This window comes from Cladophialophora yegresii (genome assembly GCF_000585515.1).
Source record: "Cladophialophora yegresii CBS 114405 chromosome Unknown aczIN-supercont1.1, whole genome shotgun sequence".
Lineage (NCBI taxonomy): Eukaryota > Fungi > Ascomycota > Eurotiomycetes > Chaetothyriales > Herpotrichiellaceae > Cladophialophora > Cladophialophora yegresii.
The window spans coordinates 2,027,146-2,052,761 of NW_006913045.1; the positions used below are offsets into that span (position 1 = coordinate 2,027,146).

Here is a 25,616-nt window from a genome sequence, read left to right on the forward strand (position 1 = left end):
CCAAATAAACATGCAGCAGGCCATCTTCTTATTCTCATGGGCCAAGGAATGCCCACTCTGGCGCTGTAGACTGCGATGCCAGCCTTGAATCTTTTCCCGGCCACGGCGTGCTCGGGCGTCCTGTCCTTGGAGTGCAGTTGTGTGCGAGGCTGATACCCTGACAATGCTGAGCACGTGATGCTAAAATTCAAACGACTGACTAGGCCGGCTTCACCAAGTGGTACAAGTGACGCCTTGGATCAATCGGCAAACTCATTTTCCCTCCTTTGCATTTCTGGACCTGTGAATGAGCAGGCACAAGATCGTCTAAGCAGAGGTAATGAAGACTGAGACAACAAGTGAGCGGGAAAATCATCCAAAGATCCGCCAGGGTACTTTTACGACGCCTCGCGAGACCCATGACTTTGATTGAGACTCGTGGGCAGTAAAGGAATAATAGAGGACAAGCACCACAACCACAGCAATGGAGGACACACCCCCTCTTGACCGCACAACCACGACAGCGGAATCTCTCCGGTCTCCGAAATCGTCGCCTTCCCCTGATGCGCCTTCTTCGCCTGACACGACAATAACCGAGCCGGAGCAGTCACCTGGCGCGGACGACGATATCTGGGACACGTCATCCGATCATTTCCCTCTCGGGGCGGGAGCTCAATATCCTGACCATGATCTGGACACTCATCCTCCCGATGATGACTCGCATCCCAGGTTTGCGAGGGGTGCGATCCTCTCCGACCTCCCCGCGCTGAGGAGACAGCATATGACGGACGGGTATCGCGAGGGGCTGTCCGTGGGCAAGGCACGGGTCATGCAGAGCGGCTTCGACGCGGGATATCCGCTTGGTGTGGAGGTTGGGCTGAGGGCTGGGAACGTGCTGGGCGTATTGGAGGGGGTTATTGCTGCGCTCACGAGTTCGAAGGCTGGTGCAGGCTCGGCCAGGATAGCAAGGACTTCAAAGGCTTCGACTGACGGCGGGCAAAATTCAACGGCCACTGAGATCACCTCTGCGTTTGCGTCTGGAAAAGGGGGATTAGAAACGATGACGGGCTCGACGCGTGAAGTCGGCAACAATGGTGCTCGGAACCGGGAAGAATTGAGATTCGTTCGAGCTTTATATGCTCGGGCACAGGAAGAACTGAAAATCTCGGAACTACTGAAGGGATTGGGCGACGACAAGATTGCAGCGATTCCAGACGCGGTGGCGTCCAAGCATGAGAAGAATTCGCCAGCGGACGGAAAAGCTGAGAATGAGCCATCATTGCCGAAAGAAATCGAGGACGCACTGCGAAAGTGGGAACGGCTCGTGCTTGGTGCTTTGGAGCAGAGACATTCTCCAGATGGATCTGATTCCGCGGCTTTGGTGACTTCGGCAGGGAAAGAAGCTACATGAGCTGGAGGGGCAGGCGAAGGACCAAAGGATTGGATGGGGCTGAACGCCTCTATCAGAATGATGCCCATCAACCTCCATGCGTCTAAGGCACCCCAGCCCAGGCGTTTCAGGACCAGCATGCGGAAGAATGGCTCCTCTTCTTGCGACGCGATCGAAACGCTTTGACGCCATGGAAAGTACGTCGCATCGTCCACATCAGCATGCACGCCTGGTATGGATCTGGCAATAACGGTGCTGCAACGAAAAGGCCAGCGCAAATTTATGGAACACATCACATTGGCCTAAACAGTCTGAAGTTGCAGTTCGACATTGTCACCGCTCCGATCGGCATTACTAAAGCTGGATCCCTCTCGCCCATCTACGTGAGGTCACTCATCTTCCCCCTTTCTTCTCGCCTCCTGAAATGTCTGTGTCGCATGGGTCCCTCCCTTTCGACTTCTGGTCAATAGGCAGGCCGTGGATCGGCAAGCAGCAGCTGCCCTGGATCAGGTACTTTTCAGTATGGTACTGTGTATTGTTGGTGACAACCTCCTTGAAAGACAGTTGAGCGATCACAAAAGAACAGTGGCACGCCTTTGGTATTCCAAAACTACGTTCCACAATCAGAAGCCTGGGCTTCTGCAGCCATGGTCTCCTCAGGCGAGTCTAGGCCAACCAGATCATCAACTGGGTGACCGCATTGGGGAACGAGGAGCCGCAATTCACGACCGCAGAAGCTACGCCTCTACAATTGACACACCAAAGCACACTTAAGATGATTTGTGCGACCCAAGGCTTTCGCTTAGAGCCTCGGCAGCTCGTTTTCGTCTCCCTGGATGAGATACCGGCTCAACTCAGGGTGCGAAAGGTTGGCATCCTATCTTCTTCCTACTATATTCGACTTTTGCTTCGATAGTCCTAAGACTGGAAAGTAATGCAATGGCTTCAAACGCAGAACGTCCTTCTGCGGGGCTTGATACCAGTGCCATTGCGTCTGGAACTCAGCTGCCCAAGGGCAAGGAGATTGTCCAGATTTTGTGCAGAAATTGGGTAGGACCGCGCAAGAGCCGGCTGGCTTCTCTCAACGAATTCAGACATTCGTCTCCCGGACAAGTTACCTGGGTCTTTCAAGATAACTTACCGCCTATCACTGAGTGCAGCAGCCCCGAAAAAGGGTGAAAATTATACCCGCTTCGACCGTTGCATCGACCTGTTCCAGCACCTCAAGGGGCTGGAAACAGCTAGCCGGCAAACCCGTAATCGTCCGGGCGCTAGATGCTCTCGCCATTGCCTCTTCTTCGCTCTTGATATTGGCAAGAGTAGGGCGGAGGAAACAGACGGTGAAGTGGATGGCGGATATCAATATGGCCCCATCCTTCTTCGTCAAACCCGATCACAAACTCGTGCGGCAAGCCGCCGCTTCAGGCCACGCTCTTTGCATCAACAGATGGGGGACGTTTCAGGTCATGAGCTCCGAATGTTCGGCCATTGGTCATGTTTGGCCACACGACGGGCCTTGAACAGCACGACGAGGGGACCGAGCGGGATGGACGAGGATTCAACATGCATCCATCTCATCCGCATCATGGATGTTGTCCGCGAGCACGCGTCCGAGTGGTGCTGAACTTCTGATTCGACTTTCTCGCTATATTCAAGGGTGCCGGTCCCGAAATCAAGCACCTCAAGACACAAATCATCAATAGTCTCGGCCACGTGTACGCAAATGCCGAGTGCATAGTTGTGCCGACGGTCTCACCTTGCAGCTAAATCCGGGGATCCGCTGGTCGCTACGGCAATCCTGTGCTGCGGCCCCGGACTTTCACGCGTTTGGACATACCAGGAGGCCACACTCGCGCGGAAGTTGCATGTCGTCTCACAGACGCCCACGTCCTCGATTTCCAAGAGATAGTCTCGGCGCTCAAAATGGCCAAAGCAATGGACCATGGTCGCTGGCACGAACTGAAACTGCGTCTGACATTTTCCCACCTCACTCCGGTCCACGATCTATGCATCTCCCTCGCTGATATTGGGCTGAGTTGCGATCATCGCTCATGTGAGAACGAGATCGACTACGCGAGACGTTTCTTCACTCTGCTGGTGCTCGACTGGAAGACCGACCTCACCTATCAAGATAGATGGCATGATAGAGATCCCGCGTGCCGGGCCTGATCAAGCTTCCTGGCTCGCGAACATGCACGGACCTAGAGGGCTACCTGCCCAGTACATTTTCGTGGGCGCCCAGGTATCTCGCTTGCCCAACTGCAAGGCAGTGTCCATGCGCAGTTCGACGCCAATCTTGGCTCGTTGCTCCGATACTGGCATGCCATCACCGTGAAATGCCTTTGTCCGAGAAGGCTTGTCAGCAACGGCATGGGAGCTGTACGTGTGCAATCTGATCGTCACATCTACAGAAGACGCGACAGCACGGGCCGTACGAGAACCAGAACCAGAACCAAAACCAGAATCAGAACCAGGACCAGGACCAGAGGCGCAAGTCCAGATCTAATTCTACCCATACAGTCACACTCCGCGATAGAAGTATGGCTCGCGACCACGCTCCCCAGTACCAAGGCACGACCACTCTGCGCCCAGCTACTCCAGTCCAGATTTCACCGTCGAGAAAGATGCGCGCCACGCCCGGATGGTTCTAGCTGAGGAAGATACCTCAGGCCCGTCGTTACCGGACTTGGACTTGAACTTGGACTTGGACGCTTAGGTTGACGATGCCGCCAGCGTGGTCAGTCAAGTCGGTGAGCATCAGGATTGAGTAGAGGCGGTAAAGATGGCATTCGTCGGAAAACTTGGTTCCACCACCCTCAATCTCAATCTCAATCAATACCTGGACAAAGCTTCAGCTGCGGCCGAGACCGAAACCGAAACCGGAACCGAAACTGCAGCATTATACACGGGAATTGAGGCAGGGACGATTAAGCCGATAGCGGTCTAGAAGAAACACCAGGCGCTTTTGCCAAAGTCACGGGCCACCTTCGAGCCGCAAAAACATAGTACGTGGCCTTCGTTGGGATCTATTACCCTGTACACGTACGTGGCTCTAAAAGTCCTTAGTATATGCCGGCGCCCTACGAAGTCCGTCGTTGGCTATGTACTGTCCTGTAGCATCCATCATTGAGCACCGTACCTGGATGCTTGAGGTGCAGTAATATGCCGATCAAGTCGGCGCGCGCCCAATGCGAATGGGTCGACTGCACCTAGTAGAACACCGCCGGGCGTCTTGCCATACATAAGTCACGGGCCGCCTTCGAGGCGCAGAAATAAAAACATGTTGCCAGGGGTTGGGTTGGGCATGTAGTCCGGAGTACGGAGTACTGTACGCAGTATAAAAAAGTCCTCAGTATGTACCGAAGCCTACGGTGTACAGTACGTCGTCGGCTATTTAATGACTGTGACTAGCACTATTCATATTGAGCACCGTGCTGTGTCTGGATTCGTGAGGTGCCGTGATGCTCGTCGTCACGTAAGGAGTACTTTGGTTCGACAACGAAGGGTAAGGGTTCGACGTGATGGTACGGTACAGCACAGGATACCTAGGGTTTTTCGGTTCTCCTCCGTCGTTTTCGGTCGTCGTGCTGTCAATTAATTAGGTACGTATCCTCCTGGTTCTCGGCCCCGAGCGAGTCGCGCAGTCCTCGCAACGAAGAGGAGAATCGGATGTCCCATAATGCAGAAGCAGTCTACTGTGTACTTCGACGAATCCTTTTTTGATGCTGATGGTCCAGTGAGGCCTGACACGCTGATCAGCTCTGGACGGTGGGTTGATTGACAGGAAATAATGGACGGAAGTGAATTCCCCACGCACGAATCCTCTCTTATCTGTCTACTCTCAATCTGGCTGTGGCTTCAACCAAGGATCAAGAAGCAACCGCACGCATGGCGGCGAGCTCCCATTCTGTGTGTCCTACCCCAGACTGTCATACCGCTCCTTGGCCCTCTTCCTGGTCTCCTCCAAAAAGCCGCCATAATCGCCCTTGGTATTCCTCTCCGCCTCCTTGACCGCGTCGCCAAGCTTGCCACCCTGAGCGCCCAACCCCACGCCAGCGACGTAAATATCCTGACTGATCGGCGCGGTCATGCCCTCCCCGGAGGCACCGAGGCCTTGTCCAGGCGTGTATCCCATCTTACTCAGCAAGGAGGCGCCCTTGGACTGCTGGATTGGGGTAACTGCCACGTCGTCTCTCTCCAAAGACGCACGTGAGGCTTTCGGTGGGTGGGTACCGCCGACTTGTTCTCCCTTTTTGTTGACCACGCCGTAGACCTTGCGTCGTTCTTTGGCACGGTCGCGGTATTCCCTGGTTGGTTCCCCGGAGGACGGGGCCGCGCTTGTGCCTGTCTGACGAAGCTCAATCCCATGCTTCGTCAGTTTGGCTTCTGCATTTTTGACTTTCGTCTCGTCTTGCAGGTTCTGGCGGTGTAGGTCACTTAGACGTTCGTGCTTGTTGACTTCGGCGGCGTTGCCGAACTGGCGCATGCACAGGTAGCAGCAATGGCGGTGCGGGTCGGCGTACGATTGTGACGAAGGGCCCTCGGTCGAGCTATCTCCGTCTGTCGACCTTGAGTCTTCGCCCTTGTGGGAAGGGTGCTTTATCCCATGTAGCTCGGCGTGGCGATTGCTCCAGAATTGGAGGTGCGAGGATGCGGGCTTCTTGTTTCCTGCATCGGCGTCGGATTGTGCCTTGCGTTTCTTTGTGCTCTTTTCGTTGTCCTTTACTTGTTTGATCCCCGGGTCTGCCGCTAGGACTGAAGACGTGCCCTTAGACGAGCGTTGTGCTGCTGCCTGGGCAGGCATCGAAACAGCCAGTTCGGTGACATAACCGGCCTCGTCCCAGTAAGCCAGCTTCAGAGCCGGGTTGCCTATGGGACTGAAGCAGAAGCGCTCGACGTCCGGCGTGGCATTGAGGACCGGCACAAAGACCCCGGCGTGGATGTAGCTGACCAGCACCTGTTTCGAGGCGATAGTGAACCGCTCAAATGAGTTGTATCTGACCAAGGCGGCCTGCGCGTCCTCAATCGAGGCATACTCGGCAAACCCGTACCGCCAGCTGTCGTTGCTTCTTCGGTCACGAACAAGAAGAACTCTTCGTAAAGTGCCCTCCTTAGCACCAAGATTTGCATCGCCGGTCGTAGACGCAACCTTTGCGCCCTTCTTTGCGGGAGTGTCGTCTCGTTGTGTGCTCGACACACTCGGTTTATTGAGCTTGGAGACGCCTTTGGCCAGCAGCTCCTCCGAGACCGAAGGTTCAAGACCTCGCAGTAGGAGGAATTGCGAAGGTTGATTGTCTGGTGAGACATCGTTGTCGCCCACATTGGCTGCTCTTGCCGGAGGAGCAAGCGCGGGGTCTGGCTACCGTGAGTATCATCTCCAATCAAAGCCACCATGCCCTTTCCATACCTGGTCTCTCAGCTTGGCACCGAAAGCATCTATTCCGGGTCGCGAAATTGTTGATGTTGCACTACACGGCCTCAGCTTGCTGGTCCGATGTCCATGATTATCTGTTCCACCTACGTTTGCACAGATCCAATCGGCATCATCACTTCGAACTTGGTCTTTGCGTTCGCGGCCGAATGCAATCCGCACTTTCGAGGCATCTCCCTTAGACTTGTTGTCATCACCGTATAGGTAGAGAGTGGGATAGTTTCGGTCCATGAACTCCTCTGCTTCTGCCAAAGTCGAAAAGCGGAGGAAGCCAAATTGTCTCGACTGCTCTATCACGCCATTGTCAGTGTCTTGATTCACTCTTCACCTGATTTTACGGACTTACTCGTCTGGCGATCACGGATAACCCGAACATCGTCAAGGCCCTCCACTTTGTAGTATTGTTTCAGTTCCGAGGATATCTGTTTGGCATTCCAGAAGACCTTAGCCATGTGTTTCGGAGCGATACATGAATCACCGGTAACATATATGCAGATGTGGACGGGTATTATCGAACATCGTTCTCAGTAAGATGAGGAGCTAGTCCTTCCATCATCACCTCCTTGCTCGGCTTGCCTCGACTGGGTGGTCTTTCAGCTGAGGAGCTACGACGCCTGCTGCGACTTCGACTGCGGTAGTCTCGTGGTGAGCGAAGGTGATCTCGCGGCGAACGGGGTTGATCTCGGTCATAGTATCGTCGACCTCGGGGTGGAGAGGGTGAGTGGCGGTCATCATAGCTGCGACTCGGTTCCTCGTCGTAGTATTTATTGCGTCTCTCGTAGCTGCTTGCGCGACGTCGGTCTGGACTGCGGGCACGGCCACGAATGTGGAATTCTCCCTGCGATAGCCCGGGTTGTGTTCTGCTCATGTCTTCAAGCAATTCACACATCAGTATGTTCTCGTAAAATTCCCATTCCCAGCTCTGAACTAAGGTTTACCATGCGGAGGGCTGCGTCTGTGAGAGGAGCTTTGGCGGCGGTCGGGAGAGCGCGATCTCGGCCGGTCGTCGTAGAAGTCGTCTCTTTGCGAGGACTGATATGGTCGATATCCCTGCGACTGGCTGGAATGGCCACCGCGAGGGCGATAAGACGCCATGATAGGTGTCAGATGTGACTTTGATGGCTACAAAGACGAATGGACAGATGGATCGGAACATCACAATCGTCTTCGGCAGGATTTCCGCATTCAGTGTCTTGTCTCTGAGCGACCAATCACCTTCAGAGCGCATTCGTTTGTCTCGGTGCCCTGGCGACTCAAATTGCTCCGTCTCTACGAATGCACGCCGCGAAGGCGGCGAAACCACGACCCTCAGCTGTTATCACGACCCGGCATGCACCTACTCGCGTCGTTCGCGTCGCTTTTGGTGCTCTTTTCGTTTGTAAACCGTCTTGCCAAGAACCCAATGATTCCCTTTCCTCCTCGCTCTTCTGCCGACGTCCTGAGAGTACTTTTCTGCGTCTTTGCCAGAGTTTCTGTCCCACGCTCCTGCGACTTGCCCTTGCCTTCTTCCTCGTCTGTTGGTCGGAACTCGATGAATGAACCAGGAATTGTCTGCGGCTGTACGCTTGCTTTCCTAAGCATTCCACCGCTGGTAAAGGGACTCAGTGGTCGGTTTGATCCCTCAAAGTTAGACTCAGCACTTTTCGTATCGACGGTGAGCTTCTTCGTGAGTCGTCGGCGAGGTGATTTAGGTGATCGGGTTGGCGATGGAGGGATTTCCGAGTCTCTCTTGGCTTTGAGAAGCACTGGCGATCTTGGAGACCGTCGAACATTTGATTGCAGCTCCTCGATACTATCTTTTGTCTTGATACTTAGAGAGTCGTTTGACTCGCTAAGCTTGATCTGCTTGGACCTCGTCGAGGCTTCCACCGTCCTTCCATCCTTTTGCTCGGCCGACATGTCGCTGATAGGTATGGCTTTGGTGGGCGAGGAGCTTGCCAGGGGTGGAGCAGCAATGCCTTGAGTTGTAGCCTGGGCTGTGCTTGGAGCTATGCTGACGTTACCAGAGCTTAGCGAGGTCATTGAGGATTCTGTGCTGGTAGGAGAGTCGCAATTGCGTAAAGGCACCATGCGTTGCTCTCCGAAGAAGTCTGTCATCAGCTTAGCACGTTCTCTCTCCATTCCTCAACAGACTGACCGATTGGACGACAGTGAATTTTGAAAGCTGCATACGGCATGTCCACAGGATCCAATAACTGGTACTTATATCGTCTAGGACGGATATCAGGTTCAAGAAGACCACTGTTTATGAGTCTGTCAAGCAGTCAGTTTGCGAATACGGACATGCCCAGCAAGCAAGCCTACCTCAATCCATCAGTCCGAGGGGCGCCGATATTGACCCTGCCGGTACCCTCCTCGATCTCCCTTACTCTTACTCTCTTCTCAATCCGGTAGACATGGACGCTCATGATGTCCTCTCCCTGCCCGTTCCCAATGCCATCCCCAAACTTCAAAGCCTGCCTCTTCACCTGTCCCCTCCCCTCATGGACAAGATTATACATCATCTTCCCGTGAAAACCATGTTTGGCAGTACAGTCCCAGCTCGTTACGACCATGCCATTAACAAACAACTTGAAGAAATACGACGCGCCAGCGGGGTGAGGTCCGTCGATGGTGTACTCGAGCCAGATCTGGCTGCCTGGATAGATGGGGATGTAGCATGTTGCTGTCGTGTAGGAGGGAGGCGCATGCTTTTCAGGACGATCGGCGGTTCGAAAGGGATCAGTGTCGTTGGAGGTGGTGGCGGCATATTCGGGGAGTTTGCAGATGTCGAACTGGGAGATCACATTGATCTCTATTCCCCGGAGCTTCACCATTCTGATAGTTAGTGGCTACGTAGCAAGGAGCGGTCGGAGAAACAATAAGAAGACAGGAACTCGAGTAGCAGATGTTGGCCTGCCGTAGTCCTAATTACAAGGAAAGCGGTGACTACTGGCTATAGATTAACGCAAGAGGCAGGATGGACGAAGGGTCTGGCAGGCGCCACCACCAATGTAATCGAGGTCGGCTCTTTGCCAGTTCATCTGGCACGTCTCCTCGTGTGTGACTCCAGCGGTCTTCCAGGACGCGAGTGCAATCAGACAAAAGAAGGAATGTCTCTGAGTTGCTCAAACGTCCAGTCACTTCTAGATATGCTGCTCACTTGAGTCCCCGAGTTGAAGGGTTTTCCGACCTCAGTCTCTGGGCAATCCATATCCCTTGAGCTAGACTCATGTGGCTCTCCGCCAACGGCTAATGCTAGTGTAGATCCAAACCTCATGCGTCAACGCCTGGTTGGTGTTCACGATGGTGGTCAAGCGACAGGAAGACTTCAAACTACCATGAGCACCAACAATCAATCCCAGCCCAGCTTGATGTCCTCGTCCCTCTCCACGACCTCATACTCAACTTCCTCGTAGCCCGGGTTGACGTGCAGCATATCGGACCAATCCAGGATATGTCTCCAGCTCCGCACCAGTGCGCTTTCCTCGACGTGACGCTCCCCACTGGCGTAGCAGTTGCATCCGAACTGTTCCCTTCCGGCGATGGGCTTCTCTATTTGCGACTGGGAGACAAAGTAGGCTCGGCAGCGCTTCGATAGAAACTCGACGAAGGTGGATGGTGCACCCTGTGCTTCAAGGTCGGCAAGCTTGTGTTGAGGCGTGACCAAGGCGATACCGGTAATTCGAGGAGACCAAACATTCCCTACACCGCGAATATTAGCACACGACGGTCCTCAAACCATCCAGTCCGAGTGAAGAAACCCACAATATTCGGCAAGATACTCCACCACTGCCGTCCCCGTGAACTCGACGCCAATAATATCAATCCTCGCCCGCTCGTTCACCAAGCTCGGAATGACATTCTGGAAGATGTACTGCACATGCTCGATGTAGTCGTGGTTACCAGGAATTCTGTTCTTGACAGGATCTACTCGCGGAGCATCGTGCACGGCGCTCGGTCGAGGCAAACACAACCATTCGTAGTTTGAGACAGCCCGGGATCCGCCGCGATACCAGAGGAGTTGGCAGGGGTTGGCGACAATGATGCCAGGTGTAGTGGCAGTGCTGGTAATAATCGTGTCGTTTGTGACTCCATTCTCTGTCGGTGTCGACGCAACTGTGGAGGCGGCAGCAGGAGTAGAGAGGACTGCTGTCGCAAACTCAACCAGTGAGCCGTGTCTGATTCCCTCTTCACCGATGACCCTCCAGCTTAAGATCCCAGGCTCTTCATTGCGTCCACCGAAGATAACGATGACTCGATCCTTGGTTGCGATACCCTTGGACACGAGTATGGGGACATGGTTCTCTTGTTCAGCTGCGCCTAGGGGTAGTCGGACTCTTTCGAAGCCGAGATCAAGCAGGCGCTGCTGGACGATATTGCACACAGCAGCTAAAATCGACGCGATCACGCGTTAGTCCCAATTGCCAGTCCTCCAGGCCTCAAGAACGAAGGCTTGTTAAACTGAGCCTATCCGTCATATCTTGCGGAACGGCATTTACTCACCATTGTTTGCTCCTTATAGTGCATCTGATTTAGCTACATGGCTTCACCATCACCGTACCCGATCTAACACACCTTTATGAACCTGGTTCCACCGCTCATTCCGATTGATTTGGTACTGATATTTCCTCTCTAGATTCTTAATGCTGCGGACTTGGTCCTGATCGTTGATGAAGAATCCCAGCTTGTCAAGATCCGGTTCGAAGACGGGGTCCGCTGGGAGGGTGTCTGCCTTGCGGCGGAACATTGGGAACGCGATCACAGGAGTATTTGCGGCAGAAAGTCAGGATCCACTTCTCAGTAAGACTGACGAACAAGCGGCGTAAACGGGGCACGGACCTAGATTGAGGGTGGAAGAGTGTAACACAAACTGAAGAAAAGGAGAATTAATGCCAGAGCGAAGGAGGAACGAGCAAAGTCACCCTCCATGTGAAGTTTATCGGGCTGAACGCGTGAAGGCCAGGTGCTGCCAATCTTGCGGTGAGAGCCAAGTGAGATTGGGCTGTATTAAAATCATAATTAAGGATTCGAATTCAGTGTGCCGACAAGAGTTGACGAGTTAGACAAGCAGACTCATCGTGGACGGTCAATGAAGAACAAGTGGCCAGAAATACCAAAAAGCTCCAAGTGGCGATGTTGATGTGAGGGTGACATGAATGAGCCCCGCCTCGGCACCAGCTACGGAAAGAGGCCACTGAAGCAAAATCGGCCTTGTTCAGCTCATTGTCCTTGTATATCATGCTTTTCTGGTCGTGTCGTTGCAGATTCCAAGATCTAGCAGTCATGCAATGCATTCCGATCCCTGACATTCACCACATCTCCAAAAGCCTGCCCATAGTGTAACAGCCCAACCCAACGAGCCCAATACAAATCGTAACACATGTAATTGTACATACCCGTACCGCCTGCAAATCTGGCTAGCCCCAGGCGAGTCGTGACTGCTGCACGAACGAACCCGAACCCTAGCCCTCGTCGAACATGGTCTCATTAGGAGTCATGATCCCGCCCTTGCAACACCGAGGCTGCCGCTTCTCTGCGAATGAAAGCTTCCGCTAGCGATAGGGGCAAAGCCCTTAGCTAAATCAAAGCCTCCATCACCGTCATCGTCGTCATCTTCATGGCTTGGTTTTGCATCTGAGTTGCTCGCAGGAGGCTGTGGAGGAAACCTGCTCGATGAGGTTGGACGACTGATCGCAGGCCCATTGCTAGAGAAACTGCGGCTAAATCTGCCATTGTCCTCTAAAGTTGTGCCATTCTCGCGCTGAGCAAGCGGTGCCGCGCTTTCTTTCTTCACAGCCGAGCTCGAGCTGAAGGTGGCCTGGCTGCTCCTCGCGGGTTTGCTTGGACTTCCCATGTTAGGATCCATTGGTGGCGGACTGGAGCTCATAACATGTCTCTCAATGCCGTTGGTCCTATGGTCCTCGTCCTTAACAGGTGAAATATCGGGCAGTGGCTGTCCTGGTGTGGCTCCCATAATGCCTTTCCAGAAGAGTCCTTGAGGTCCTGCAGGTGACGACTCTGGCATGAACTTACTGGGCGCGATCAGCGTACTGGGTGGTGCTAGTCTGGGGTTTTGTCGCAATGGTGCTGGTGTTATTATGCTATGCTGTGACGGGTGAAACGGTGTGTCTAGGTAGGAGGAGGAAAGGGTCGGGTTCGTGGGTGAGTGGTGAGGCGGAGGAACAGAAGAGGGTAGCGTATACACCGGGAGACCATTTCCCACACGAGGTGTTGGCCCTGGTTGCCCGTGTCGCAATGGCGAGTCCTCCAAGTCCATGTCAGGAAGTGTATTTATGGTGTCGGTTCTCCTTCTCAACGGTGTGACTGCTTCGTGAGGTTGCGAAACAGGAGGTGCAAGGTTGGGCCCCGGCGGGTATGGCGGGCCAGGGTTGAAGGATGGGAATTGTAAATTCATCCTGCCACCAGGAGGGCCACCGGATCGCTCTGACATGTCTCGTGCTGAAAACTGGCCTACCATGCTAGTATCGTAACCGAGGTTCTGCCCGTTTGGACCTCTGAAATTTGGGTTGACCTCTTTGCCGGAAGCAGGAGAAGAAGGTGCCGAACCACCTCGACGAGCTTGCTTCTTCCAGTACTCCTGGCGATACTCGGGGGCGATCTGCCACTTCATCCCCTTCCCTGGCTCATCAGTCCGCCGGGGGACCTTTTGAAACGCCTTGTTGAGCGACAAGTTGTGACGAATAGAGTTCTGCCAATGTCAGTAGAGATTGATAACGCTATGACGATGGTTTCTCACCTGCCAGCCACTATTAGAGTGACGGTAAAACGCATACTTGTCCGCGATGAAAGAATAGATGTTGGCCAACGTCATCTTCTCGTCCTCACTCGAAAAGATAGCCTGGGCGATCATAATTGCATAGCTAAATGGAGGCTTGAGGTCCTTAGCACTATCCCGGCTGTAGTCGATTTCTTGAGTGCTCTCCATCATCATACCACGGCCATACATAGGCGACATTGCCATCTTGCTGTCGAACACGCCACGCTGACTCTTGCCGTCAGCCAGCTGCGCCGGTGGTGTAGTCTCGCGCTTGAAATTTGGGGGAGCTGGGGCAAGAGAAGGGAAGTTCCCGCCTGCTTCGTTTCCAGGATCGTATCTCGCCGACTCGGACTGCGGGTGAGTGGGAGCAACGTCTTCTCCTGCTGCCAGGGCTTTGGCACGTTCCATGAAATATGGATCAATCTGGACCTTGTCGTCCGGCGTGACGAACATCATTTGTGTGCCGGCAATTTCAAGTATGTCGCCTGACTTGAGCTGTTTTCTGAGCCCCTTCTTGATCAGAACGTTGTTGACCCGCACGCCATTTCGGCCATTAACCCTGACGTGCCAGCCGCCTTCACCCTCTGGATAATCCGCATCGTAGTAGACTGAGGCATGATGCCGCGAGACGATCTTGCTTGGGCCCAAGTCTATGTGGACAGGGAATACCTCTTTCAGGTCCGCAACGGGACTCGATGCCCCATTCGCAATCGGCTTGTCGTCTGGCGGCCTTCCAAAATTCACTGACTGTTCGCGCACGAAATATGTCCAGTCTCGGCCTGCGATCTTTGCATATGCCGACACTTTGTGTGGACTGTTACTCTGAACTTTGTCGTTGGAATACTCGGCTCGGGCGACCACGGGATCTTTGGAGACTTGGAGGTAGGATACAACGGAGTCGATGAGTTCGCTTTGGGAGACCTCCTCGGTTTCTTCGTCGCCTGAGTCCGGCGCAGGCGTTTGTTCGAGTTCAGGCTCGAGAACGACGGACTTCTTTTTCGCAGAGGGCGCGGCTCGAGTGCCATTCACCTGCATGTCTTCAGCATAAAACTATGAATCGACGGTAGGCACCGACCTTGCGCTTCTTGGCCGACGGGCGTGACGGCGAAGAATCAGGAAGCTCGACGTCGGACGACGCTGGGAGGTCGGCGGGTTTGCGACGTGCTTTTCTCTTCGACGGAGGCATCTTGGTTTCCTGCCTGCAGGCGCAGCGATTGTGGCTGCAGTCTTACACGATGACAATGGATTTTTATCGGACTGCAGGGGTAGTTTCTCGAGTCTTGCGATCTGAACGACACGGATGCGCGAGTTTGGGCAATTGCAATTTCAATGTTTTTGTTCTGACGCAAGGATTTTCGCTCTGGCAGATCGAGGGTACGGATACGGGGTTCGCATCGAGCGGGATCCCTGCCTGGCGGCGCGCGGGCAGTACAGGCGCGATGAAGATTACTGGTAACTATATGTGCGTGCGAGCCGTGGTCCAGGGAGTAACCGAGAGAAAGGCTCAATCGAGCAAAGGCCCCAGTGCGCTTCACTTTAGATCTTGCAGCAAAGGGTGGTGTGTTTCGAGAAGGGTGAAGGGTGGATGAGAAATGGTGAATGGCTGCAAGCCGGACTCGAGGCAAAAGAGCGCACAGTTAACGTTTGGGGGCGGTTTGTGACTGGCCAGAGAACCACTTAATCGCGTAATGCATCCCATTCAAAAAGCGCGTTTTAACTCGTTCAGTTTGTTTAGGCCACAGGATCAAACATCCCGCCGTCTGCTAATACTGACACTCGACAGCTCCGTGTGAATGTCTCTGCAGAGTAACGACTTGTTTCTTGATCAGATCCGATCTTCACTAATTAGCTGCGTGAGATACAGAAATCCTCAGGTTTCGATGGACGGCAGTGCAGTGGTATCTTCACCTAACCACAAACACATGGCTCCCACGTTCGTTAGTCAGATGATTTGGTGCCCTTCGCTTGTTCCGGAGGGTAAACAAATCGTGATTGCATGGTGGCGATCGCTGTGACAGGACAGAAAATGCCATATTTTCTGGCATGAATTCGGGCTGGAGTCGCGTCTTTTCAGGGCAACCCATCTTCCAGATATCCCTTACAAGCCATCAAACGGCGCAGTCCCTCTGAGCTCAGACTCTGCGATTGAACTGTTCCAAAAAGACTGGGATCGAAGGCAAAAGGGTTCGCTTAACGAGCCCAGCCGATTGGCCTGAGATCTAGCCGCGTAAACACGATGACGTCTTCGTGATGTGTCTTCTCGGACTTTGCCGCATGCAGTTACAAGGACGACGTGAGCTCGACGACAGGGACTGACAACGCAACATTGATGCTGAACAAAGGACTTTGCATTGAATAGCGATCTCCGTGCGTCGCCTGGGTGGAATGCATCCTACACTCCTCGAGCAAATCGACCTTGATACGGAGTACTCCCTGCATTAGCGGCACTTCTTGAAACCTCGAGGCTCCCCAGCTCGCGTCAGCAACTCCTAGCTAAACCGGAAGACGTATACATCAAAACAACCGGAACACGCTCCAAACCACAAAATAGAATATTTCCACGTCCAAGTAAAATGAACGCGATCGACGCGCTCGTCCGTGGTTTTCCCCAACGCCTTGCAGAGGCACCAAAGACGCTCTTCTGATCTGCCCGAGATAAGCATAAAACATGAGCGCCCAGTCTAATAACTTTTGGGTCCCCGTGGTCGTGAATGTCGTGAAGTGCCGAGTCCATATCGGTGCTCTTGTGCGGGCTGCAGCGCGATAACTCCTCATGATTCGACCAAATCAACACCATCAATCCCATATCCGAAGTCAATGATAACCACTCTTGCATCTTGGCTGGTGCAAACAATCTTGCGGTAGTTGCTCTTCGCCGCCAGGATCCAACTCGAAGACCAACCTTCGAAGTTGATCTTCAACCCTCCGTCCTCGGCCGATTCGCCCTTTTCAGCGTCCCACACCTTGATTGAATGGTCATAGCTGCCGCTGACAATACGCTTGTTGGCCGAGTCCAGATGCAGTGAGCGGACAAGATCTTTGTGTCCCTTCATTTCGCGTATGCGCTGCCCCGTGACTGTGTCATATTCGTAGATGACTTGATCATTCCCGCCCGCGAAGATTGTGCGTCCATTCTCTGAAAACTCCACGCATGCCAGGCCGCGATCCTTTGATTGGAACTCCTTGATGCAAACGCCATCCTCAAGGCGCCACAACTTGGACATGCCGTCGCCGCTAGCGCTGGCTAGGAAGTTCCCTCTAACTTGAACAGCGTTCACAGGCCCCCGGTGGCCCAGGAGCGTCCGGACCAGCCGGCCAGTCGAACGTTCCCAGATCTTAATGGTCGTATCTTTGGAGCAGGTGACAATGCGATCTTTGTCAATGCACACATCGAGGACTCCAGCGTGATGCCCCACGAGGCGAAACAGCGGTTTGTAGTCATCCTTGATAGACCAGACCAAGCATGAGTAGTCCGAGGATCCGGTCACAAGGATCTCGTCGTCATACTGCAGGCAGAGGACCGAGGCTTGGTGGTAAAGAGGAAGTTCTGGTGATTGAGGGCCTGGTGAGTCGACATATGCTTTGAAGAAAGGCACAACTCCTTCCGGCTCCACGAGCGGGACTTGAACAGACTGTCTCTCCCGGGGGTTGTTCGGCGGTCCCAGCTTTCGTATGCATTCATAGGTGTGTGCATCCCAGACTCGAATTGTATTGTCGCGTGATCCTGTGACGATCTTATGCTCGTCAAACTGGCAGCAGTAGACGCTGTCTTTGTGGCCGTTGAGGTAGATGGCAGCGGCTTCACCGTTGCGCCAGCGTTTGTCGACCAAGGTTCGTACCTGAAACAGCTTCCTATAGTCCTGTCCTGGTCTGTTCTTGCCGAGTCCAGCGAGTTGCATGCCGGAGGCTGGTGCCCGAGATTTGGGCGCATACTCGCGTAGGAAAACTCGTCTCCACACGGCCTGTGACTGACATAAATCGTGCCATCTATGGCAGACAAGAGAAGCCTGCATAAGGGACTCGACATCAAGAAACGACAGAATAGTCTCGACCAGTTCTGTGGCGAGGACAGAGACTGGGTCTTGACGAACGACGTGCACATTCGTCGGAGAAGATCCGCGTCGCGTATTAGTGTCAAGAACGATCCCAATTCCGCTCTCTGCGTCCTGCTCAACTTTGTCGTCCTTGGGCACGGGTGGCTCGTAAGGCGGGAGAGGAGGCGCTCGTGTAGCATGGAAGAGTTCATTTTGGGCGGCGGCCGCAGCACGAGCTTCAGCTCCTCCATACACGAGGTCCGACAAAAACGGCTGACCCCTACTCCGCGCCGTCGTGGGATTCTCGGCATCTCTCAGGGAATCCGGTGTAGCATGCAGATACAGCAGCGGCAGTGATGGTCTCCTCCTTGTGCTGTCAGTCCGCAACATCCGCCCATGAGACTTGGGCCTTGTGGACATGGCCTCGGTCAGATCCATCATGTCAGTGCCTGATTTGAAAAGTGGCAATTGTGGCCGCTTAGGCTCTACCAATTCCTCCTTTTGCTTTGAGCTTTTGCCCCTGACGGTGAGCGACATCCGGCGTGTGAGGGACCGGATCTCAGACATACTTTGGCGAAAAGACTGAGAAATGGACGAGTACCGGCGTCGGCGTGCAGTTTCCGCCGTCTGAGGCTCGCTAGCGAATTTCGAGAATGGGTCGGTAAAGTCGGGGCTATTGTTGCCCACGCCAGTTTGTTCCTGGTTGCGAACAAAAGAACCCCAGTCGAGTACGTCGTGTGCAGTCGTCGGAGGCATCATCAAGGACATCCGCGTGGCAGGTCTTCTGAAGGATCCCTCAACGTTGGGCAAGCTGTCGTAGGCTGTCCGGGGCCGACTGTGGGCACGTAGAGACGCCCTGCGCCAAGGGGCGATTGAAGAAGGCTCAGGATGTGACATGATGCCGGCTAAGTGGAAACTTGGGTGTCCGATTGATGCCACAGTAGTGCCTGCTTATCGCCAGTTGGTGCTTGTGCGGTGCTGGATGACAGTCGTAGGGTCGAGGCTTGGTGCACAGGACCAAATTTTCCTTCCCTCGAATCAATACTGACGGTGGTGGCGAAAAGAGCGAGCGTAATGGACTAAAGCAGCTGAGAGGGAAACTTCAGAGCGAACGAAAGGAGCGTGACCAGGGAGCTACAGCAACGGCACAGCTGTCTGCAGCAGAAAATGAGAGGACGCCGTGGAACTCGACGAGGTGGAATATAGAACGCAAGAGGTTTGGATATTGATTTTCGATCGGGAATCCAAATGACGGAGCTTCGAGGCGCCTGCAGCAACAACAATCCAGCCCCGTCCGTCAAGCCTCACACGCCTCATTATTACTGTGGGCGGCGCGGTTGCCCCCGAGACCCAGCCGGCCTGCCTGGGGGAAACTGCAAACCCCAAACAGTCTCTGATCTGCTCGGGCTGTTTCAACTCGTCAAAGCCGAGATTGACGCCGTAAGCGATCACAAAACTGGACCCTATCGCCACTCCACTGTGGGCTGTCGCCGATGACTTCTAACTACGTGCCGTGGTTCGTTCGCCGAAGAGACGGAGCAATTGTTCAAACATCTTCACAGCCAACCAGCGATGCAGCAAGTTCTGCCGTCCTGCCGCTGTGTACCCAGCTCTCTGGTTCTCGCCGTCATCGCTGCTTGCCCTCTCGAACTTCTGGGAATCTCTTCTGGTCGGCAGTTATTTACCTGAAGACCAGGAATCTTCACTCCTCGGGCAACAATATTGGCGTAGCAAGAGTATTTCCCAATACGTTCGAGAGACAGGTGTCATTGCGCGAAACACACGCGGTAAAGAACGTCGTCAAGCCCAGCTGTCGTCCTGTCAATCTGCACGCGACCAGACGCATCGAAAACATGGCCAACATCCCTCTTCCGTACAAGATCTTCTTTCTCTGGATTGAACCAGTCGCAACTCTAGCCGGTGCATATTATGCCTGGTTTGAACCGTCGACATACCTTGAAGACACTCATCTTCCGTCAGCGCCTGGGATACTCGGTTTGCCGATAAGCACGCACGTCGTGCTGCGCCAACTCGGCAATTTGTACCTCGCATTCGCACTTAACGAGGCATTGGTCTTGCGCGCCACAAACGACCTAAAAGTCTGGCGCGCACTGCTACTCGGCCTGCTGATTGCGGACTTTGGGCATTTGTACAGCTGTTATCCGCTGGGCCTGAAAATGTATTACGACCTGGCCAATTGGAACGCCATCGCATATGGCAACTACTTGTTCGTCTACTGCGGCGCTGCTACTAGGATCTGCTTTTTGCTGGGCGTGGGCATGGGCGGTCCCAAAAGTGCTAAGAGCAAGGTCAAGAAATCAGTCAGGTTGGCGCTCGAGGAAGCTCCTCCTGTTACGCCACAGCAAATGAACAAGTCCCCTGCACAGAGCACGCGAAGGAAGAAGAACAGGTCCTCGTAGAGATCAATGCTACTCAAGAATGAATGTTGCCGGCTTTACGGCAGCATGCGACGGGACCAACCACCAGAGTTGGACTGCTCAGAGCCGATTCTTGGGCTCTATGGTCTCTATGCCAGCCATCCTGCCCTTGGGAATGGCTGCGGCAAGCCTAGACGCAACTGCTCGAAGTCCGCACGCGTGGAACTGCCTGGTGAAGAATGCAAGAGGCTAGAGGGGAAAAGCAGTTATTGGCCGACGACGAGGTTCTGTTGGTGACAACTCCCCAGCTGGATACTAGAGACAAGTTTCAACCCATGCGGACATCTCGAAAGGGAATCTGGATTGAGTCAGGTACCCGCGAAACTCCGCACAGTCAATGTTGCGAGACTAAGCTGTCTCGTCACGCCATGGAACCTCCTTGTCCTGGCGAAATGCATAAACATTCAAAGTCCGGACCGTCCCGACTTGGCCATGACAATCCTGCACCGATATTGTGCTTGGGCACTTTCGTGTTGCTCCGCGAGATGGCCTTGGGAACCATACGTCGGGCTCGCCGGGCATGGCTCTCTGGCGCCGGGGACAAGGCCCGGGTTGCGTACCTATAGGTACCGCAAGCACTGTGCATTGTGCAGCGCTAGAGGTACTGCTCATCGGGTGGTGGCAAGGCGTCCTCGTCCATGTTGAAGAAGAAATTTAGGTGCAAGTCAGGCGCAATCTGCACTTGAAGAAATCCAAGACGCCGAACAAGCCGCTATGCCCCCAAGGAGTGGTCAAATTCTCGCGCTTGGAGTTCATCCTGGGAACTCGAGAACGTGGGTAGGCAGCCGCGCGCCTTGACTTGGGTATTTGCCCGGTCTTGTCTTGTGCTCGGTGGAACCAAGGTCTCACGAGTATCTGGGTAGCAAGTGCTGACGTGTCGTTTCAACGGGTTGTGTGAAGCTGATGCAACGGGAAGCCATACAGTAAGAAATCATGGATAATCCTCTATACAGGCAACGCAAGCGCGCGGCCGCTAGCATTGGTATGTGGATGAAGAGGGGGCAAAGAGAGAGCGCGGTATCTGTATGGATCAGGCGCAAAGAGCAGAGCATAGTGTCTAATTACACATCCAATTCTGTCCGCTTGAATTCTCCGCGGTCGACTCACAGTTCGCGTCCAGCTACGCACAATATACTGAGCCCCTAAATCCTCGATGCTGAATGCGCTCTCGAGCACGTCTGTACGTCGGTATGAACGGCGGTAGGAAGGCGTTTTCGGCCAAATCTCATTGGTGAATTCGAATGGATCGACACTCGTTGTTCGTGCCGACTACCGGCCGGTGATACGCACAGTCAGTCGTTTTACGGAGTACTGTGCAGACTGAACCGAGTCTACAGCCTTCGATATAACAACAAAGCCAACGACAAAGTACCGAGGGGGACCAACGAGGTTTCCTACCCGACCGCCAAAGCTAGGATTTTCAACTGACAAGAATTCCCTTTCAATTGGTAGACACAGCCATCCTAAGACAGGACATAGACCTTTCTCACGAGCGTGATTCCTACAGGCACCCAGCGTCGCTGCCGCGAGGCGCATGGCCATGACGACAACAAAAACAACAGAGATGATACACAGTGTGGATCCCCATACCGCGCATACCAGCGCAGATGGCGTCGACTTCGACCCCAACGAGATCTCCTACACACCGACAACGGGGGTGCGCACGCTGTTCGAGACGCCCCTCGTGCAAGCCACGCCCGAGACCATCAAGGGGTATGGCGAAATCGTCGACTCTCCTCCACACGAGCATCGCATCGAGATCGTGCGTTGGCCGGCCCAGGGCTGGCGCCCCGTCGACGCCAACTCGGGCGATCAAGGCGGCGTGGCCGAAGGGGTGTTCGAATTCTGGTGGAAAGGCGACACGTTGTACGCGCGAAACAACGCCGTCGGGTCTTCGTATCTGTTCGCGTGGAGCCGGCTCCCCGAGGAGGCATCAAGTGAGACGAAGGGGCCTCCACGGCCGCGGCGGGAACGAGCTCTGATTTGGCGCGCGAATTACCATCCTGATGGGGGGCAGTTATTCTTTCCGATCAATGGCGAAAGCTTTGTTGTGCCATTGGCGCTTCCTGGGGACGACGTGACACCGGACAAATTCGTCGCGTTTCGTTGTGACGGTGGGAAGGGGCTGTATATTCACCCGAATGTTTGGCATGGGGCCGTGGTGCCGCTCGATGACCATGCACGGCTGCTCGATAAGCAGGGCCGCGTGCATGCTCGGGTATCGGTCGATTTTGCAAAGGAGTTTGGGGGATATTTGTCGGTGCCGTTACGGCCTGTAGAGTAGTGTTGATGGGATGGACATGAGAGATTGGTGCGACCGCCTCTGAATAGTTGTCGGCGTATGCCAGTGCGGGTCCTGTAGCTGACATTTCCGTTTCCTCTTCAATTTCCGCCTCCGCTTCCGTTGAGCAGCATTGGTGCAGTAAAAATTCGACGATTTATCGTCAAGATCCAACTGGTCTGGTTCTGTAGGTAGATTGTAGCTGCTCTTACGCAAGCGAAGCTTTGTGGATGACTGACAGACGTTGGGCGTGACTGATTTCCGTCTCGACGTCGTGGTGTTTTCGAAGCACCTGCTTCATCTGCTGTTCGACTGCGTCTAATGTCCTCAATCTCTCCTCCGGAGTCATCTTCATGCTGTTGAGCTCTTCCTTGCGCTGAGAGAGGATCATCGCTTCGTTGAGGATCTTCTTCTCCGTCTGGTTGGCGGTCTCCAGCTGCTCCTCAACTACGCGAAGTGCCCGTCGCGCTTCAACCCGACTAGCTCGGTTGCCACTGATGTTCTTCGACTTCTTGAGCGCGACGCTAAATCTCTTCGATGACTTGGGCGACGTTGAGAGTAGTCGTTGGTTTTCCGCAATGTTGTGGACGATCTCGGTCAGGACGTTGAGGGCTTTCGTCCCCGTGTGTTGCATGACGTTTTGGACTATCTCGTCTTCCGACCTGCCGGGCTCGACCAAGCCTAGGATTAGGAAATACGACGGAAGAGGAACTTCATGGTCACCGATCTTGATGGTCGGGATATCCTCAAAGTTGGGTGAAGGCGCTGCAACGAGCCAGAAGTTAGACTTGGAGGACGAAGGAGCAGCCATTTCAGATCGATAGAAGACGAACTCACATTTGACAGGAGAAGACCACGGCTAGATAAATTGTGATGCCCGCGGGAAGTTGGTGAGCATACCTGGTTGAGTTCCATTATTGCTGAACTCTTTGTCCTCGCCCCAGGTTAACGTGGCTGAACACAGTTGATAGAGCCCAACATCCGAGCTTAGACGGTGTCTGAGCTGAACAAAGATATGTCAAAGGCCAGGGCGCCATAATGACTCAGGGCTCATATCCAGTTGAAGAGACCAAGGCGTTCGACTGTGATGATGTCCTGGGTAGACACCAGTCCTCGCGTATGTCTCTCGAGACTTGCCATGGAGGTCAGAGGGCGTTCATTTGCGCGGGATACCCTCTCTAGTTCATTTGTGCTGCAGAATTCTGGCAAAACTGTATCGTGAGATGAGCAAGGGTAGAGAAGAGTCGGTCTTAGACGAGCGAGAGAGGTGTTGGAGACCTTGGGGCTGAACAACCAACCAATAGGGCTGCTTAGAGCTCCCCGTTCGAGCCCGTTACAAAAGCCCCGCGCCAGTGGCTTTGGGTAGCGTTCCCATTTCATGTCCGCACCATACTCCGTACGGGGTACAGTACTGTACCTGAAAAGCTCTTTCCATCTCCCTGGCTCTCAAACCCATTCAAGTGGGCTCCTCCGCTCAGTCGAATCGTCTTTTCTATCTCGTGGAAGACGAGGATTGAACCGGCTCCAATGGTGGACAAGGCAGTCAAAGAACAAGACCGAATCGAACCATAGCTGATTATCGCATCAAGTGCGCAAGGACATGAGGAGCACAAAGCTGATTTCCTGCTCAGGGCCATGACCGGCAGACCTTGGCAAGAAGCTCGAAACTCTGGATTGGGGAAGATAATCGTTCACTTCTCTCTGTATTGTTGTAGAAGTACTGTGTTACGAGACTGGTTAACGCCGCCTATCTGGCTTACTATTTTTGCGTGCATGCTAGGAAATGAGCGCTGTTTAGCTCCTCCTGCTCGTTGGCGTCGAGTTGGTAATGCCACTGCCTTCAATCGTACACTGTACTTGTTCAATTTCCTTGTTGATGGTAGGGGCATTCACCCTCATGAAACCGGTAAAGCTGTCTCATGTCCTACACAGACACTAACCTGTCAGGATAACGTATAACGCCTTCAGCCATGACAATCTGCGATGCACATTTTGTTTCGAACATCATCCTGGATCGCTCACAACCCGCTCTTTGACAGCATCACATAGACAAACATGTACGGGTCGTGAAAGGGGTATCTGTATGCTGCAAACGCAAAATCGATGGATGCGCACAATGCTGAATAAGGATGCTCACTCAATCGTTCCAATATTCGCGGGGCCCCGATATCGTGTCAGACTCTTCTGGAAGAAGCCTCGGCGTCATCGATGGCAACAACATCGGCCAACGGTGCATGCTTCAGGCCCGTTGCGGTCTCCGCCTTCGTACGCGCGACCAAGGCTTGGGTCCTCCATCGCGACTCGAGCCTCGCTCTCTTGGTGTCAAGTGCCAGTTGAAGATCGGTCTCTTGGCCGGTGAAATCTCGATCGATCAGAGCGAGCTCTTTCTTCTGCTCCCTCTCCATTAATTCCAGCTCCTTTTCCTTCTTCTCTAGAAACCTCTCGACAGCCTTTTTCTGCTTGCCTCGCAAGACATTGATCTTCGAACTGTGGAGCGTGTCCATGATGTCCCGTTCACGGTACTGCTGTGCCAGGTTGTGATAGTCTCTCTCGGTAACCTTGCGCTCGGGAAGAACCGAGTCGGTCGAGGAGCGTCCTCCAAGGAGGTCGACTGGGGTCGCAGGCGGAGTGGGATTCTGACAATAAGCTTCCATATGGCGTAAGCGCAACATGACAGCTCTCTTCTCCAAGTCGTACTCTGCTTCCATTTTCATTTCTTCCTCCAACTGGCGGGCCTCGAGGTCTTCTGCTGCCCGCTCATTCTGTAGACGTCAGTAACAGGTTTCTAACTTGAATCGACCTTGAACTGACCTTTGCGGTCTGTTCGATCAGCAATCGCTGATGCTCCGCCTTCTTTAGCGATTTGAGCGCATCTCGCTCTGACCTCAGCTGCGACACCAACGAAGTCTGAAATTCCAGGAAACGTGCCTTCTCTTCCAATTGTATCATGCGCAGCTCGAGCAGCTCCTTGCATTCCATGCTTCTCTTAAGGCATTCTATATCAATGGATGGTAGTGGATCGTGACTGGAACTGACGGCAAAGGCTGGCGGTGACCACGAGCTCTTACTCGATTTGGCCGACGACGGACTCCTGATGTCGACGGGGATTGTCTCGCTATCATGGCTCTCACCACTGCTAATGCTGGTCAGGGTTGAAGAGCTTGTGAGACCTCCTGGCCTCTTCTTGCGAAACCCTGCCATCTTACGGAATCCCCGACTCAGAGGCGAGCCCCTCTTCCCATCTTTCCCCGTTGCCGACGAATGCGTGTTCGTAGTGGAAGGCGAGCGATCTGACGCACACGC

The 25,616-nt window shown here is 53.9% G+C and overlaps 12 protein-coding genes across 12 annotated transcripts; 4 read left to right on the plus strand and 8 right to left on the minus strand.

Annotated features, from left to right (window-relative positions):
• Positions 1-463: 463 nt before the first annotated feature.
• On the plus strand, positions 464-1,390 carry A1O7_00719 (uncharacterized protein; the record flags this gene model as incomplete). Its single annotated transcript, XM_007754760.1, has 1 exon — positions 464-1,390. The coding sequence occupies one exon, from the start codon at positions 464-466 to the stop codon at positions 1,388-1,390; it is 927 nt and encodes a 308-aa protein (XP_007752950.1).
• A 1,157-nt stretch (positions 1,391-2,547) lies between these two features.
• A1O7_00720 (uncharacterized protein) lies at positions 2,548-3,706 on the plus strand (the record flags this gene model as incomplete). Its single annotated transcript, XM_007754761.1, has 1 exon — positions 2,548-3,706. A coding segment is annotated over one exon (446 nt), but the record flags the coding sequence as incomplete, so codon positions are not given.
• A 1,579-nt stretch (positions 3,707-5,285) lies between these two features.
• A1O7_00721 (uncharacterized protein) lies at positions 5,286-7,252 on the minus strand (the record flags this gene model as incomplete). Its single annotated transcript, XM_007754762.1, has 4 exons — positions 5,286-6,724; positions 6,777-6,837; positions 6,891-7,090; positions 7,147-7,252. 4 exons carry the CDS (start codon positions 7,250-7,252, stop codon positions 5,286-5,288), a joined length of 1,806 nt encoding a protein of 601 aa, XP_007752952.1.
• Positions 7,253-8,108: 856 nt separating this feature from the next.
• A1O7_00722 (uncharacterized protein) lies at positions 8,109-8,699 on the minus strand (the record flags this gene model as incomplete). The annotated part of the gene is made up of 1 exon (XM_007754763.1): positions 8,109-8,699. The coding sequence occupies one exon, from the start codon at positions 8,697-8,699 to the stop codon at positions 8,109-8,111; it is 591 nt and encodes a 196-aa protein (XP_007752953.1).
• A 401-nt stretch (positions 8,700-9,100) lies between these two features.
• A1O7_00723 (uncharacterized protein) lies at positions 9,101-9,616 on the minus strand (the record flags this gene model as incomplete). The annotated part of the gene is made up of 1 exon (XM_007754764.1): positions 9,101-9,616. The coding sequence occupies one exon, from the start codon at positions 9,614-9,616 to the stop codon at positions 9,101-9,103; it is 516 nt and encodes a 171-aa protein (XP_007752954.1).
• Positions 9,617-10,134: 518 nt separating this feature from the next.
• A1O7_00724 (uncharacterized protein) lies at positions 10,135-11,529 on the minus strand (the record flags this gene model as incomplete). Its single annotated transcript, XM_007754765.1, has 3 exons — positions 10,135-10,484; positions 10,548-11,171; positions 11,358-11,529. The coding sequence occupies 3 exons, from the start codon at positions 11,527-11,529 to the stop codon at positions 10,135-10,137; spliced, it is 1,146 nt and encodes a 381-aa protein (XP_007752955.1).
• Positions 11,530-12,276: 747 nt separating this feature from the next.
• Positions 12,277-14,595, minus strand: A1O7_00725 (uncharacterized protein; the record flags this gene model as incomplete). The annotated part of the gene is made up of 2 exons (XM_007754766.1): positions 12,277-13,491; positions 13,540-14,595. The coding sequence occupies 2 exons, from the start codon at positions 14,593-14,595 to the stop codon at positions 12,277-12,279; spliced, it is 2,271 nt and encodes a 756-aa protein (XP_007752956.1).
• A 1,736-nt stretch (positions 14,596-16,331) lies between these two features.
• On the minus strand, positions 16,332-18,491 carry A1O7_00726 (uncharacterized protein; the record flags this gene model as incomplete). The annotated part of the gene is made up of 1 exon (XM_007754767.1): positions 16,332-18,491. The coding sequence occupies one exon, from the start codon at positions 18,489-18,491 to the stop codon at positions 16,332-16,334; it is 2,160 nt and encodes a 719-aa protein (XP_007752957.1).
• Positions 18,492-19,447: 956 nt separating this feature from the next.
• On the plus strand, positions 19,448-20,014 carry A1O7_00727 (uncharacterized protein; the record flags this gene model as incomplete). Its single annotated transcript, XM_007754768.1, has 1 exon — positions 19,448-20,014. The coding sequence occupies one exon, from the start codon at positions 19,448-19,450 to the stop codon at positions 20,012-20,014; it is 567 nt and encodes a 188-aa protein (XP_007752958.1).
• A 1,582-nt stretch (positions 20,015-21,596) lies between these two features.
• Positions 21,597-22,316, plus strand: A1O7_00728 (uncharacterized protein; the record flags this gene model as incomplete). The annotated part of the gene is made up of 1 exon (XM_007754769.1): positions 21,597-22,316. One exon carries the CDS (start codon positions 21,597-21,599, stop codon positions 22,314-22,316), a length of 720 nt encoding a protein of 239 aa, XP_007752959.1.
• A 205-nt stretch (positions 22,317-22,521) lies between these two features.
• Positions 22,522-23,124, minus strand: A1O7_00729 (uncharacterized protein; the record flags this gene model as incomplete). The annotated part of the gene is made up of 1 exon (XM_007754770.1): positions 22,522-23,124. One exon carries the CDS (start codon positions 23,122-23,124, stop codon positions 22,522-22,524), a length of 603 nt encoding a protein of 200 aa, XP_007752960.1.
• A 1,363-nt stretch (positions 23,125-24,487) lies between these two features.
• A1O7_00730 (uncharacterized protein) lies at positions 24,488-25,292 on the minus strand (the record flags this gene model as incomplete). Its single annotated transcript, XM_007754771.1, has 2 exons — positions 24,488-25,075; positions 25,125-25,292. The coding sequence occupies 2 exons, from the start codon at positions 25,290-25,292 to the stop codon at positions 24,488-24,490; spliced, it is 756 nt and encodes a 251-aa protein (XP_007752961.1).
• Between the last annotated feature and the right edge of the window lie 324 nt (positions 25,293-25,616).